The sequence below is a fragment of the Heliconius melpomene genome, chromosome 15 (genome assembly GCF_056956725.1).
Source record: "Heliconius melpomene rosina isolate 202511_hmr_F chromosome 15, ASM5695672v1, whole genome shotgun sequence".
NCBI lineage: Eukaryota > Metazoa > Arthropoda > Insecta > Lepidoptera > Nymphalidae > Heliconius > Heliconius melpomene.
The window spans coordinates 2638202-2654666 of NC_140403.1; the positions used below are offsets into that span (position 1 = coordinate 2638202).

The 16465-nt window shown below is 33.2% G+C and overlaps 2 protein-coding genes across 3 annotated transcripts in view; one reads left to right on the forward strand and one right to left on the reverse strand.

The window, feature by feature from the left end:
- The first annotated feature begins 2755 nt into the window (after nt 1-2755).
- Nucleotides 2756-14058, forward strand: Sans (SAM_USH1G_HARP domain-containing protein Sans). The gene is made up of 9 exons (XM_085198458.1): nt 2756-3144; nt 8570-8713; nt 9688-9909; nt 10273-10496; nt 10823-10983; nt 11441-11607; nt 11767-11892; nt 12295-12413; nt 13092-14058. The coding sequence occupies exons 1-9, from the start codon at nt 3122-3124 to the stop codon at nt 13361-13363; spliced, it is 1458 nt and encodes a 485-aa protein (XP_085054584.1). The 5' UTR covers nt 2756-3121; the 3' UTR covers nt 13364-14058.
- Nucleotides 14059-14104: 46 nt separating this feature from the next.
- LOC146531295 (uncharacterized) overlaps nt 14105-16465 on the reverse strand; it is a 37955-nt gene continuing 35594 nt past the window's right edge. The window contains exon 7 of one of the 2 annotated variants that reach the window (XM_085198461.1): nt 14105-16111. In XM_085198461.1, coding sequence (XP_085054587.1) covers nt 16005-16111 — 107 coding nt within the window. In that variant the 3' untranslated portion in view covers nt 14105-16004. The remainder of the gene's footprint in view (nt 16112-16465) is intronic. The other variant, XM_085198462.1, reaches the window with a different exon arrangement.

Here is a 16465-nt window from a genome sequence, read left to right on the forward strand (position 1 = left end):
AGGCATTTAAAATAAAAAAAATTAGGCATTTAATAAAAAAAAAAATTACAAACTTTGCTATATTTGTACTTCATTTCATACAAAGTGCTTATTGTGTCACGGTCTGATTAGACAATCAGTGCGGTTATAGATTTTCATTTAAAGTGAATTAGATACTTCCATTTCTTCATTGAGTTTCACGAGCAATGTCTCAAATTCTTTATGTCTCAAAAATTGCGATGTGCGCGGGAACGGAATATTTTAACACTATGTACATTCTGCCTACTATGCGAGAAAAAGCACGAAGATATTTTTATTTCTTAGATAAATGCCGTCCACCTCGCACCTCTTCCCACATCCCTTCAAACGATACCAATGAATCACCAAAGTAAATATTATAACAAGGATTGAAATCAAACAACAAAACGTAAACAAATAAATATATATAATTATATAAACCGGCGCGGTCGGTTAAACTCAATGATGTTAAATGAGCAAAACCACAAAATGCTAAAATGGCGCCGCCCGCCTCACCATTATATTGATTTCGACGCCATTAAAGCGAACCGGAAATTAAAAAGAAATAAAAACATATTGCTTTCCCGCGTTCCCAACTTACCCAATTTGTACTGGAGCTTCGGTATTTTTGGATAATCGAATATGTCCGACACGATTTTTTTGTCGCAACCGAACTTCGGACTTTTGGTCATTATGGTTAAAGCATATTTTTCTTTGGTTGTCATTGTTGATAAAATTCGTAACAATTTCCAAACCAATATAGGGTAGGTAGATTTTATTTGGCATGCCATTATTGTCAGATATGATTATTATATTATCTGACGATAAAAGAGCATAAAAAAAGATATATCGACAATCATCTCGGCAGGATTACGACATCATTATAATATCACGTTTGTTTCGTGTTTATCGCGTAAGCTAATTAGGTTCCCGATGGGGGACCGTAAATCTTAATGTTTAGGGCTTAAGCGGATTTGATGGAAATGAGATTTGTTCATTCTTCGCTTAAGGTAATAAGGGTGGTGTGAAGTGTGTTTTTACTTTTTTTTCGTGTTTGTTGTTTTTGTTGTTTGTATGGTCTCATATTATTTGAAGTCATTTCTAATTAAAGATTAATTTAAAGTGCATACAATCGTGTTTAATTTTTATTTGTTTAGGTTCACGCTGTATCTTTACCACGTGTAGCAGGCTAGAGGACCCTGGGAACCTATTGTTAAGGCACTCTGTTCTCCACCGAATTCGGAAAGCATTGCATATTGAGGGGTAGAATTCAATGGAGTTCTTTGCCACGTTACCATAACGAAGAAAGGAAAAAAATTGTGGGTTCGACTCCCACTCGAGAAAATGAAATATTTAATATTTTATTTTTTCGCTCTGATGTCGAGGCAAAGCGCGGCGCGGCGGAGTGTTCCTTTGCCACCACCTACATACAGGTGAACACCTACATACAGGGAAACAGCATAAAACTGAAAAAAAATACTGGTAATACAAGACCATTAATTAGACAATACAATCAAAATTAACTAACTAAATCAAAAACAATACCCAAAAACAATCTACCAGCACTTTTAATATAAAATTATAATATCAAAACAAAATTATATTTGCATATACGAGTACGCTAGAGATAGTACTTAGATAAATGTTTTAGCTAAAATTATTACTTTATCGGCAATACAGCTGATTGAAGGGTTACATATGAAACGCATTAGATGATAAACCACTAATGGAAGGTAAATATTGGGAAGTACTTCACCAGGTTAAGTACAGTAGATCCGTACTAATAAAGTGTCGTATCTCGTCATATACATTTAACATTCCATTTGTTTCACTAATCTTTTTTAATAGGTTATTGTTTTTGCTTGTTTGCTAGCTTGTTGCCTTTTAATGGTAGAGATATGGTTATTCATTTTGATTTGGGTTTGGGTTTGGTGTTAATTGAGTAAATAATTAAATAGATAGGTGTAGTGTAGTGGGAGTGGGGGTGTGAACGTGATGGTCGTGGGTTCGATCCGTATTGGGGGAGTGGACTATTCTGATTTCCTTGCTCTATCTTGAAATTGGACTTAAAGCGAAGAAAGTAGTGTTTTGTAGTTATTTTACTTTTGTTCTTTTAATTTCAAGTTGTCTTACTTGCCCTATTATAAAGGAAACATCAAGTTAAACCTTTAAATATGCCAGTGGCATAAGGTTTTGGTAGTTGACTTGCATTTAATATCACCAAACGCAGATGAGGCGAAAAACTTTGATTTAAATGCTCTCTTTCTAGATCAATACGCGAACTGAACAACTTTCTGTCCGGTACAATTATTATTTTATTAATAAAAGGCTCAAATATTTTATACCATCGTATTGATTTAATAGAATAAAGATATATTTTCATAATATTGTATTCACAATATTCTATAAGATGAGTGCTATTTTGAATGTAAACTAAGTATCTACATAGACCAATTTTGTGTTGATTTTATATCTAATGTTCCAGCTATTATAATTAAGTAACTCCACTGAACAAACTATTTATTTGATAGTTTGATATTTAAAAAAATACTTTTGCTTACTTTTTTAGTATACGGCTAATGCCATCTTATGGCAAAAAGACGAACTGAACATATGCTATTTATTATTGTATCTATTCAACAATAGATGTCGCTGTTACATTTTTACGAGTACTAAGCAGTGTCAAATATATTTCACAGAGGGCGCTGATATTTATCAGCGAGGTCATTGATTTGAATCGTTGCTATCTTCACTACGATTTTAGTAAGTATTCACTTTTCCCCACAAACCAGGTGCATAGCTCTCGATCATTTTATTTTTATTTTGTTTATTAAATGTTATTTACTATTATCGGCGACGGAATTCTATGTGAACTAAGAAACTATTGACATTAAACGTTTTCTATAAGTTTTTATACTTTGTGTAAGTTTGACTTAAAGATTTTGTGAGAAAAATTCAGTTAAAAACAAAACAAATTGAACGAATTGAAGTGTAAAGTGTGACAAAGCAGAACTTTCCCATTAATAATTATTTCGCGGTTATGTTCGAGACATTGAAAATGAGTTGAATAATCTGTTCAAATAAAAGTGTTTTTTTTTTACATTGGTGCTAAATTAGGCTCAAAATGACTACGGATAGGTTCCACAAGTGAGTACTTATAATATATAATACCTCTATTAAGTATATACCTACATATATATATTAATACTTATAAAAGTAAATACGTATCTTTGGTATTTTGATTAGACCATATATTATCAACCAATCAATAAGATAAGATTAATTTCATCGGTAATTTGTGAAAACTTATAATCCTTCTATTCTGTATTCCCTGTTATAATTATTCTTTACATTTATAACTGTTTTTATCAGCTTCACGCTGTATCCCGCATATAATAGGGAAGGCAGAGAGAATCTATAGTTAAGACACTCCGTTTCCCACTTTCCTTTCCAAATTTTTGAGGAAACGGTAGAAATCAATGCCACGCTCTCCATAATATGTACTTGATCGAAAGAATGAAAATATTAAGAAATAATAATTCAGGGAATCGAACACACTACCGTCGCATTTACACAATTGTGCCCCTGGGCCACAACGACCTGAGCTTATATATAACTTAAACCTTTTTTTGAAATATCAGTACTTACTATGAATGTTAAAAGAATATATTAATATCTTTGGACGCCTATATTTAGTATAAGTAATTAAGCAAAAAAAGCAATTAATTAAAATAATTATTTCGCGCCATATCACGTAGAGCGTTAAGTTATAAAATAAAAATCATAATTCGTCTAGTAACTACATACCTACATATCTGCGTTGATATGAAAAATATTTAAATGTGAGAATATATCCTAAGACCAGTCGTGGTGTATGGGCACAGGTGTGTGACTGTAGACGCGAAAGGTTATGGGTTCTATCCCCAATTAGGAACAGGAAATTAAATATTTACCTACTTAAATTAATATTTTAATTTCTTCGCTTTGGGTCGAGTAAGAACGCGGCGGTGAGTTCCGCCCCTCAACCAGAATTCTCATTCCAGAATTCGGCGGAAAATGGGACTTGGGGTGTTCCCTAGTGTTCCCTTTGCCTACCCTGCTGAGTGTGGGGTACAGTCTGCTGCAGCAGTGAAGGCTAAACTTAGTATATTCTATTGTATATCAGGAATACTAGTATTACCTTTACTTTACTTTACTTTATTTTACTGTAAGTATAGGCTATATGTAGGATTGCTTTTATGAACCCAACATGCTATTAAAAAATTAACTACCATTTCAAACTTCAGGACAGTTGTGGGTTCGATTCGCGCTCGAGGAAATGAAATATTTAATATTTTCATTTCTTCGCTCTAGTGTCGAGGCAAAAGCGCGTCGTTGAGTTACGCCACTTAACACGCAATTCCTTCAGAATTTGACGAAATATGGGGAACAGAATGTTTAACGCCAGGTTCCCTCGTTATCCTATTGCTATATACCTATGGCTAAAAAAGCTGAAGCTAAAAAAAGAGAAAACCAACATTTACCTGCGCAGTTTTATTTAGAAAGGTGCACGAGATATAAATGTAAACAGACCAAAAAGAGAAAAAAACACTCGTACTAAAATGACACCTTAACAGACATACATAAGATTTCTTTATTTAGAGACATCTTGTCTAGAAATCGAATACTGGATGTGATATCTCATTGCTATAGTTAACTAACCGTCCGGAGAGACTTCCGGTGTTTAAACACGTATATTAACTTTTTAATATGAATCGTTTATAGTAATATTGTGTGACGGTAACCTCATTTTGTAATATGACATAGATAAGGAGGAAAATTTATTTAGTTTATTTGCTATTGCTATTTATCTATACATATATATAAAATCGAAAGGTCACTCACTCATCACGCAATCTCAGAAACTACATGTGCTAGGAATCTCAAATTTTGCATAGGAGTTACTTATAGGACGTAGGTGCTCGCTGAGACAGGAATTTACAATATTCGACTTCTAAGGGGTTGTTTTTGGGGTTGAAAGTTTTTATGAAACTTCGTTACTACAAATGCTAGGAGTCTCAAATTTTGCATGGACGTCACTTATATGACGTAGGTAGTCATGGAGACAGAAATTAATAATAATGTAGTTCACGCAGGCGAAGCCGCGAGCGGGCCGCTAGTATTTTATATAGCTATTACTGAATATTCAAGTAAATTTACAGTGCCTGCATAATTCGGCGGAAATGGAAACAGAGTGTCTTAACAGCTAACACTAGGTTCCCATTTCTCCCTGTCCATCCTGTTATATGCGGAATAGAGCATGAAACTAAAACTAACAAAACTTAGTTAACGGCGTAGACAATTTTTTTTAATACTAAATATTTGAGGAAACAATTTCTTTTATTATTTCTGTTGCAATTTTAATTGATAATATATTATTAAATATTATCATATTCTATCATAGGTAGGTACCTAGAACCATATCAACGTTTTATTATTCATTTTATATTGTAATTTCCACGAGCCAAAGTACTGTAACAGTCATATCACGTATGCTTATTATTATCACTATAATATACCTAAGTCATATTAAACTTCTATTCTATATATCGTTCAAATTTCATTTTTTTGTAATTTTAATAGTCATTTAAAAAACTGAGGCCGTCCGGGTGTGATTGTAACGCGACGGTTGTGGGGTTCCCACTCGAGGAAATGAAATATTTATTTACATTTATAATTTCGAGGCAAAGAGCGGCGTTGAAATCCGCCAATCAACATGCAATGTCTCCAGAATTCGGCGGAATATGGGGAACAGTGTCTTAACATTAGATACAAAATATAAAAAACTCAACTAGACTAGTTCTGCAATCTCTTACACTTCTTTAGCTTTAAGCTATCCCTATAAGTATTAATAGTAATTATTAATTTGCAAATATAAAATTAAACAATATTTTGCGACAGTCGTGGGAAGCGTTTCATAAACATACCTATACAAAAAACAAAAAATACCTAAATAAATATTAACATTGAAATTTCCGAGAATGAACCTGACATTAGGTGTTGAGGCTGACAAATCAGTAACTCGGTACGTTGACCGTTTGACACCCAGAGCGTGTCTCCTACAGCTTTATACTTCCGCACCTCGCACAAAACACCACCATATCATTGAACATTGGAAAACAATAAAATATATGTTTATCTTTTTCTTATCTATCTATTACAAGTTAACAACAAAAAGTAAAAATTAACAACATTGGGCTAAATTCTATTTATCATTATTATATAAAATAAATATTTTTGTTTAAATTATGTCTATATTTAAATAGGTCTACTGATTTTTACTAATTGCTACTGTTAATATTGTTATTACTTAAACTTAACTTTAGTTTCTTTAGTTAATTTAAATATAATTTAAAGGATAGAGGAGAGAGGACTCAAATTTTGAGACAACGCGTGCTGGGTGATGGAACTCGACGATTAACTTTGTCTTACGAGTGGGAAAATATTTAATCAAACCCCCCGAATGGAATTCCCATGGGGTTAATATATTTCAAAATATTTATTTCTGTTTTTAAGTTATAATATTAATACTACAATTCTCGATAAAAGAACAGTATTGCACCCTGCGTTTACGGTTCAGCAAATACATATAGCTATGGGGGCAGATACCACCATATATGACACAGAAAGGAACCTAGGACCTATGGCTATCATCATTAGAAACACTTTTCCTCATTGTTAAAACAGCTTATCGATTGTTAGTGCAGGTGTCAGGTTACCCGTTACACGTTTGTGTGCTTAAAATGCAAAATACGTTCAATTTTTATTTTAAATTCTATTTGGGTTATATTGTAAGTGAAGAATTGTTTGAATTTTTGTAAATGGAGGCAAATTTTGGTTAAATATTGAAATATTGTATTTGGATCTTGGATTTTAGATTATTTTACAATAATATATTGTGGTTGTAGGAACTAAAGGCCTTCATGGATTAATGGGATTGACTCTGCGTATATAGATACGCAATGGTTTTGGGTTCGACCCCCACCCCACGAGGGAATAATTATTATTTATTATGTAAAAGATTTAAATAAAAAATATACTTATAAATTTTTTGGATAACCATATACCATTTATTTAATGGTTTTGTTACAAAATAATTTTGTCATTAATATACATATTTGTGTCAGTCATTGTCATCATTCTATTTAAATACTTTCCACGCAATTAATCCCCCTCCTAATATATAAAAACTCAATAACCAAGGCTGTTAGCCATTTTACTAAATATGTTCATTTTGGCTCAGCTTCTGGGGAATAAATTATTAGATATTTATTAATATTTTAATTTCTTCATCATTCACATTTGGTATCAAGGCAAAAGTGCGGCGTTAAGTTTCGCCATTGGCGCAATGCCTCGAAAGTTCGGCGGATGGTGATGGTGATATTAAGCTTTCATTATGATATTTTTTTATAAACATGTATTAAATTAATGTAATTGATATTAAATTGATATTGTATTGTAATAAAATATCTTTATCTAAATGATATGTAATACAATAAGCTATCAGGAAATTATTTGTCTTCATATCAGTGATAGGTACACTCATCGAGTAGGACAAAAGAAATAAAAGGAATAATTTTTTTTATTTGCCTTTAAATCGAATATATTGAAATTAAAATTATAGAAGGCTATTTGAAGAGGAAAGCGTGTAACTGTAAGCGACACTGGTTGTGGGGTCGATTGCCACTCGAGGAAGTATGCCGCATATAGCAAAGAATTCAGAGGGTACCTGAGAATCTAGTGTTAACACACTTCTTAACATTAGATTCCCAGGTACTCTCTGCATGCGCAGCGTACTGGAATACAGCGTGAAGCTAAAACAAAATATCTTCCGACAATAAAAGATGATAATGATAATCAAAAACAAAAGTGATGAATTAATGATAATTACAATATCTCAATCATTATAACGTAAAATAGTACCACGTTTAGTTCTCGAGTCACGCATAAAGCATATTCACACGAGATTGCCTCATCTCGGTGAAAGTCATCAGCCATTGTTGGCAGTTCCATGCTTCACTTTTCACAGCTTCCGGAGTCCGGGCGGCCGTTGCAGGTACGTGTAGGTTCTATTGTTTAATGCAAATTATAGGTTCATTTTAAGTGTGGAAATCTTAAATTTTTGTAATTATACTCTTTTGAAGCGATATATAATCTCTTGAGGCCAGTCTTGGGTAAGTTGGACAAGCGTGTGATTGTTAACGCAACGGATGCGGGTTCGATTATCGATTCCCACTCGGGCTAATTAATTGTTAATTTAGGTTAAATACGCTCTGACAACAAAGTAAAGCGCGGCGATCAGTTCCGCCAATCAACACGCAAACGAAAATTCAGTGGAAAATGTGGAACAGTGTCTTAACACTTAACTCTTTCTGCCTACCATTCTATTGGGGGGTACACCGCTAATATACAAAAAAAAGAATATATATTTAAAGTTTATTACAGTTAATTTTACAGTGCAAAATATTAACCACATAGAAATCATTCACATTTTTTTTCCAAATAAAATAAAAGTCACTCATATATTTTCCAGGGCTGCCAAAGATGGTTTATTGGAGGTGCTCCGCGAGGCGACGAGGAAGGAATGTAACAATAAGGACGAGTCTGGCATGACACCAACTTTGTGGGCTGCCTTCGAAGGTCATATAGAGGCTCTGAGGCTGCTATGTGGAAGAGGGTTCGTTTTAAGTTCTTAAATATGTAGAATTATATTAACAAAAACCCATTTTATGTAGATTCGTTCTTATGTCCGTTTTAGCCATAAATAAAAAGTACAGCTTAAATTCTATATGCCTATATGCATACAAAATGAAAAAGGCGTATAATTTTTGCAAGAATTTAGGACAACACGTGATACACTTAAAAACCGGTCATGGCAGAGTCGGCTCTTGATCGACATCACCACAAATTGTTTTTTTTTTATTGAAATTGATATTGTTAAATGATTTATGTATATTTTTTACAAACCGCAAATCTTCGAATGTTCCGGATAAATTTTAGACTGGTTTACTATTATACTGTAGAAAATCATTAATGAAATTCTCCAAATTATTGACATTTACATGCAGATAAAAATATTAAAAAGCATTATATTACATTCCTAATATATTTTTAAGCCTAGCACTCTCGAAGCCTGAATAAAAAGATATAATAAAAATCCTTATGCCTAATAGATTTCTGTTATCATGGCAACACTATTTGATTATGACGTCACTAAACTTTTATTGCAACGATAACGTCTTGTAGATCATAATTTACACAATGTTTTATATATCTCATAAAACGGCATGTAAATCGTTATAAAAAGATTAAAATCTGATATCTTTAATGATTTTTAATATTTGTGGCCGTCGTGGCGCACAGGGGCACAAGGGTTATGGGTTCGATCCCTTCGATCCCCACTCGAGGGAATTAATAATTAATTCTTAATATTTTCATTATTTGCCTCTGACACCAAGGCAAAAGCCCAGCATTGTGTTCCGCCACTCAACACGCAATGCCTTAATAAATTCGGCAAAAAATGGAAAACGGAGTGTCTTAACAGTGGTTTCCCTCTAAGTACTTTGCTGTATGCGGGATACAGCTAGAAGCTGTATCCAGCTATAATATCTATTGTACCTATACTTTTTTAAAAAAATCATCTAATTTTAGGGGTGAACCAGACAAAGCTGATTACTTCGGTAATACAGCCCTCCACCTGGCAGCGGCAAGAGGTCATAAGGAATGTGTGACGTTCCTCGTGAACTTTGGTGCTAATCTGTACGCCATGGATGTAGATGGCCACACCGCCCAAGAACTGGCCGGCATTAACGGACGAGAGGATATTTTACGATTCCTCGATCAAGCTGCCGGCAAATTGGAGAATAATGACAAGTATATAGTTTTCATTGCTATTTGCTTTTAATAATGATTCCCGACTGCTAAGGAAGGGTTATTTTGCTTTGATTTTAACAATCTTTCTATATTTTAATCTATGTATATTATAAGGATTTCTATCATTTGCATATTTACTCATAACTCCTTAGGTATTTCCCAACTCCTTCCTTCCCCTTATTATGTTAGCATCAGTATTCAAAGCGATATACAAGCGTTCGCCATCACCAATTTTTCTTTTCAAGTCAAATTCTTTTTTTTTTCATATTTATGAGCTGAGATGAGTATCTAGTAGTAGATTTTGTAAAGATATATTTAGTTTAGTGCTAGTTTTTATAATTTTAATCATATTACATTTCATAGGAAAAAAGCCAAATCGCTTAAAGAAAAGGCGAAAAAAGAACATGAAAAATTACAAAAACAATACACAAAACGACAAAGTAAAGCTGAAATCTTAGCTGAAAAGGAACTTAAGAAGCTGACAAAGGAATGGGACAATGGTTACGAAGAAACCAATACAATGCCTCACAGACCTAGTAATGTGTTGATGGCCCTTAAACAGAAGATGACGAGGTCGTCCAGTCAAGGTAATACTGAAATTTAGAAGGCAGCTTACTAAAAAATAGTTTATTTTTTAGTAAGCTAAATTTCAATATTTTTTGAATTGTTATAGATACGCCGAAAACATGATCAAAATATCGTTACATTTTTATATTTGTTAAGTTAGATTATGAGATATTTGGTCATCTATTTGACTACGTTTACAATGAAACACTTTAGTTCACTACGAAAATATTACAAATAAAATTTCTTTGTCTTGTAAAAATAAACCTTACTTTAAAAAAAAATCATCGAAAATTTTCTGCGCCTACATATAAATTTAAAACATATATATCTTTTGTTTATTCAATAGGTAATCTCTTAGACGACCAGCCCCGACCGACATACAGTGCCTTAGTAGGAACAGTGAACTCTGGCGCCCGAGGACGAGGTGCTGTATACAAGAAGGCTTTAGCCAGTAAACTTAAAAATGGTACTTTGGGGAAAAATACTGCTAATAAAGATGATTTTAAGGTGAGTACTTATTGTTATTTTTGAGGCCAGTCTTGACGCAGTGGCACAAGCGTCAGATTGATGGTACGACTTCGATTCCCATTCAAGAGCAGGATAGAGGCAAAGCGCGGCGTTGAGTTCCGCTACTCAACACCCAATGTTCCCAGAATTCGGAAAGTCGAGAGTGAAGTACCTTAACTAGGATCCCTCTGCCTATCCTGCTACAAGCCTGATAGTGTGATACTGTTTTTTTTTTGTTTATTTTATTATCTAATTTCGATTACGTATGCGATGATAGCTGAGGCGAAGTAACATATTTGTTGTAGTTTTATCTGTGGAAGGTTTCAAATAAAACATCGGCATTTGTGAGAAGTATTGAGACTATTCTAGAATTATTTATTCAAACTCACAACTGCCGCGTTTTTAATCACGACAGCCTCATATATAAAATACCTCTTTAATAACTAATTGCTTCCAGGTAGGAGAAACAGAAACAACAGGTCGTAGATCAGTAACATCACTAAGTGGTTTGCGACGTGATTCAGAAGTGATGTACGTCGGTACTTTCGGAGCTGGACCTCAACAGCGAGGGGCTGTGGCTGATGTGTTTAGCGAAGCTGATAATAGGAAACCGGCTTTGACGAGGTTTTTATGGGGTTTTTGACGTTTTGAACTATATTGTCTAGTCTAATTGGTTTCAAAATTTCCTTTTGTTCGGAGTCGATAATAGTACTTTTGCGCGACAAAATATTTTTTGTTTTGTTTTACTATTCAAGTACTTAATACTAATATTAACAATTTTAGGTCAGCAAGCCAACCAGATTTCCTAGCAGCAATGCAAGGTGAGGACAGCGGTATTGGTCAAGAAGTTCTTCTACAGGAACCTGCCAGTATCTTCGACAGACCAGGCTTTGGAAGTGTAGCATTTAGGTACATATTGTTTTTTCTTAACGCTGTATCTCAAATATAACCAAGGTAGGCAATTTGAATTTTGAAAACCTGAGATCCTAGGTTTTAAGACATTATCTTGCTACTAATACATTACCATTCCCCTCTTTCCACCGAATTCTCGATGCATTACGTATTAAGTGACGAAAAATTAAAATATTAAAAAATTCTATTTCCTGAGTGGAAATTGAACCCACCACCGTCACGTTTACAGTCGAACACCTGTACCGCTGCGCTACTGTTCCTTTATTTATATAAAATTTAATGATGTTTGGTTTGTTTTAGTAATGGTTATTTTAGTAACCATAAATTATTCCAAATATCAATTGAATATATCATATAATCAACAATCATTACTTAAAAACCAATACCACGTTTCTCCAGGCGATCAATAACAGCAACACTGAGTGCGTTACCAGCGAGCGAGGAGTTGTCTATCGGGTCAGCGGGTTCACTGGCGAGACACGCCTACCAACCTGCTGAGTGGGCTTCTACACAGTCAGGTTAGTTATTTTTTTTATTTCTATAAAAGTATTGTGCACAGAAAACTTTTTTTTTAGCCGTGGGGGAATCTAGTGATGATATTTAATTTCCGTGTGGAAGTGGAAGTCAACGCTGCGTTCTGTCTTAATACATAATAATTTTCCCAGTGATGATCAAACCCACAAACGTCGCGTGCCGCTGTGCCACGAGTGCCTCCTCTTCTTATTGCCTTTTTAATTAATAAACTGTTATTGTATTCCGAAAACTTTATAAATTATGTATTTTATATGTGAATATGTATTATAACACTATATTTACATTTAAAATTACTAGAAGTTCCACATAAAAAATTAAACATAACAAAAGTGAACGGTTGGATAAATTCCAAGAACAGAACAAACATGATTTTAATGAAATATGGAATCTGTTTACACAATTTTTTTATTGTCATTTTAAATTCTCATTGCTAGTATATTGCACGCAATATTATTACGGTATCTAGAGATATTTTCTGGGGGATCTGGTACCGCCCACCCGGCTCCCTTCCTACGCCCATGCACAATATTTCAAGAACCTGGTAGTAAGTTGGGAACGAAGTGTCTTAATACTAGGTTCCCAGGTTCCCTCTGGCTACTCTACTTTATACAAGATACAGTGTGAAAAAATAACTCAACGAAACAGTCTCTTACATTTTACAGGCAGTTCAACCATAACTTCAGATGAAGAAGCAGAAGTTGAAGAATCAGGATATTCATCGCTTGAACGCTTCCTTACCGCCTGGGGGCTCTCACAGTACATACAAAAATTCAAAGACGAACAGATCGACTTAGATGCCTTAATGTTATTAACTGAAAGTGATTTAAAATCATTGGGACTACCACTTGGTCCGTACCGGAAACTGGTGACAGCAGTGCAAGAAAGGAAACAAGCGTTGTCCCATCCTGGACCTATGATTGATACGGCCATATAATAATAAAATTATGCTTTGAGTGGTCATATTTTAAATTTCTTATGTATTAATAATGATGACAATAAAATTTATTATTTTTTTAGTAAATTTTTATTCTTTTCAGATGTGTTAATTGAATTTGTTTTTAAATATTTTAAATGCGTTTTGCGTTTGCGTTTTTGTTTCGTCTTTCATTAGAAACTCGTATAACTTCTTTGCTTGTTAATTAGAAATTTTGAAAAACATCTAGCGCAGTCTTATCGTGACATAAAATATATGCAGTACATTTATACATAATTTCTTAAAAATATAAATAAATTTTAATTTAATAATCATAAAATAATTTATTGTTTTGAAGTCAGTTGAAGAAAATTTTATTATGACTTAAGTAAAAAAAAACTGTTTTAATCGAGTGCGATCCGAATAAGTACTTCTTTGAAAAATTAATTTACATTATAGAGGAATAAATAAATAAATATATGTATATAAATTCATATTACATTTTGATTGTACAGTGACGATAGGCACTTCATTTCTGTGTTTTTGCACTCGTTTTGTCATTTAAATGTATGAGTTTGAGATGTCAATGTAAGTATATAATTAATAAGCATAAAGTGATGTGATAAATGCACTCCATTCCATCCATTCGCCATATAAAAATATTTTTTCTGTAATTTATATAATATTATAATGAAATACATGAAGTTTTATAAATATTACGTGTTTTATTTTATTTAAATATAAGTAAAAGAAAAAAAACTATTTTAATTTTACAATTTTTATTATTCGAAATTTAAATACAAATCCAGTGGAAAATATTCTAGAAAAATCTCCAATAGCATAATAATAATAATATTAATACAATAATACCGAAAAATACATCTAATATTGATTAATTTACAGTGTTACTTAACTAAATCATTTATTTAAAAAGTGACTATGAAATATTACATACAATATATTCCACAAACCTATTTACTATAAATGTTAAATGATTTTTTACTCTGTAGAGGACGGATTATAATTTCAGTCATATTCCAACCAATGAATTGCGCAATTAAATTTTAGTTATTGAAAAAATGTTTATATAAAACATTTATGGTCCAGTAATATAAAAACACTAAATTTCACATACAAGTCATTATAGAAAGTTATAAAATATATTTTTAAATTTAAATTATTATGCAAATTCTAAATATATATTCTTAAAGTAATTCGAATTATTCAGTTTAAGAACTACTTGTACAGCCCTACTCAGAAATGTCAATTAATATCAGTTAACCGTTAGTTGACGTCTCTGAGAACGGCATATAAACAATTTCGATAGACAGTCAGACTAACTTTTTGATCAACACGTTATATTTAACTACGAGATATGTTTTATTCTTATATATTATTATATATACGTATAATGAGCATTTAAAAGAAAGGTATTAAAACCCCTTCAAGTAATTTAACATTAGATCTTACGCTAACATTTGTTTTTCGATAATGGCGGAGTCTTGACGACTTGCTCCTAAATTAAAGTACTTTATCATCTAATAAGTACACTTTGATTTTATTTATTTATTTATATATACCTAATAATATACTAATTATTATAATTCGTTTGTTCGTACAGTTTTATAAAAAAAATGGAAACAATTTCAAGTGACGGTGGTGTCGGAGTTTCGTAAAGCCGTGCGCAGAGGAAATGCAGTCATTCGAAGCCATTTATTTAAAAAATTAAATAATCTAACACTAATATGTCATTAAAATCAGCTCCTAACAAAATTATATAATTATAATTAACATAATAAAGGCTGTTCACACAATCAGATTACTATAAAACAAATCGATCAATCTAAAAGCACCATAAGCTTCGAATAACAGCAAATTCCCAAATAAAAACGTGCCAATAAGTTTAACAAAACCAGATTCGGGTCACCCATTATTAAAAAAGCGTGTGTTTTGAATAATATTCAATGAAAAAACCTTCTTCAGTAAAAAGCATCTATGGGCGTGGCGTCACATTCCGCTGTGACGGCGTTGTTCGAAACTCGTTACCATTTAAAATTAGAACACTCGCGTTAAAACTACCCTCTTTCCTATTAAAATATTAATTTCAATACATGAACGCCAAAAACAAATTGTTTTTCGATTGTTTTTTCTTATAACGACCGAATCTACAGTTATCGTCGTGATAATATGCGTATTCTGGATACGGAATGTACGCCCCGGTTAAGGGGTCCATGGGAACCATTATTGGTAAATCCATCATGGAAGCTGGTCTTTCATCAGAACCAGAGTCGTATTTAGGTTCCGCATATTGGGGACTAACGCTTTCCATTTGATTCGATATATCCTGACTTTGATTGCAAACTGGCACAGATCTGCTAGTGTCTGCAGAGACGTTAGACCTGGATCTCATCATAGGTCTTGTTGAAGAGAAATCCGTTGAATGCTGTATACTCTTGGATCTAGGTCTCGGTATTTCATCGATCCTCGACAGCGTTAGTTTTCTTATCGGTCTGTAAACTTTCTTATCGCTCAATAGTGGTCGTTTAATTTTCCGGTGGGAGTTATAAGTTAATATGGATGGATTTGGTTGCGGGGAGTTTCTCGCGGGTGCCTGCGGTGCGGGCGCGTTGTACGCCACTATGTCCCTCATCTGGTCGCTTGCTCAGTAGTTGTAGGGTCCGTACTGGGAGCCGTGGTAATAGGGGCCGGGGGGGTACGCTTGGGGTGGGGGGTAGCCGGCGTACGCGTATTGTTGCTTTTGGGGGTACACTGAAATGATCATGATGATTGTTAGTTATCAAAATATATTTTGAAAGAGTTGAAACGTTTATAAAAAATATAATATAGATTTTTTTATTAACAAACTAGTTCAGCCTGTGTCAATGGCAATTTATACAAATGTACTTCTTAACAATTGGTGGAAATTTTTTATCAAGACCACTTACATTTAGCTACATGCACTTAAGAATTGGAAAAAGCAGATTGAAATTTGAAATAAGTATGTACAAAAGAAAATAAAATGAAAATGTGTGTCTGTTTGTATTTTAACTTAGATTTTGATAACAAAATCGACAAATGTCAATCAAAATCTCAACAAAACCAATGAACAAGAAATACACTAAA

Excerpts from the sequence above, each read along its gene's own strand:
- Sans (XM_085198458.1), top strand. The coding sequence starts at position 3,122 with ATGACTACGGATAGGTTCCACAA. Across the intron at positions 9,910-10,272 it reads AAATTGGAGAATAATGACAA|GAAAAAAGCCAAATCGCTTA; the intron begins GTATATAGTTTT and ends TACATTTCATAG. Across the intron at positions 12,414-13,091 it reads GTGGGCTTCTACACAGTCAG|GCAGTTCAACCATAACTTCA; the intron begins GTTAGTTATTTT and ends TACATTTTACAG.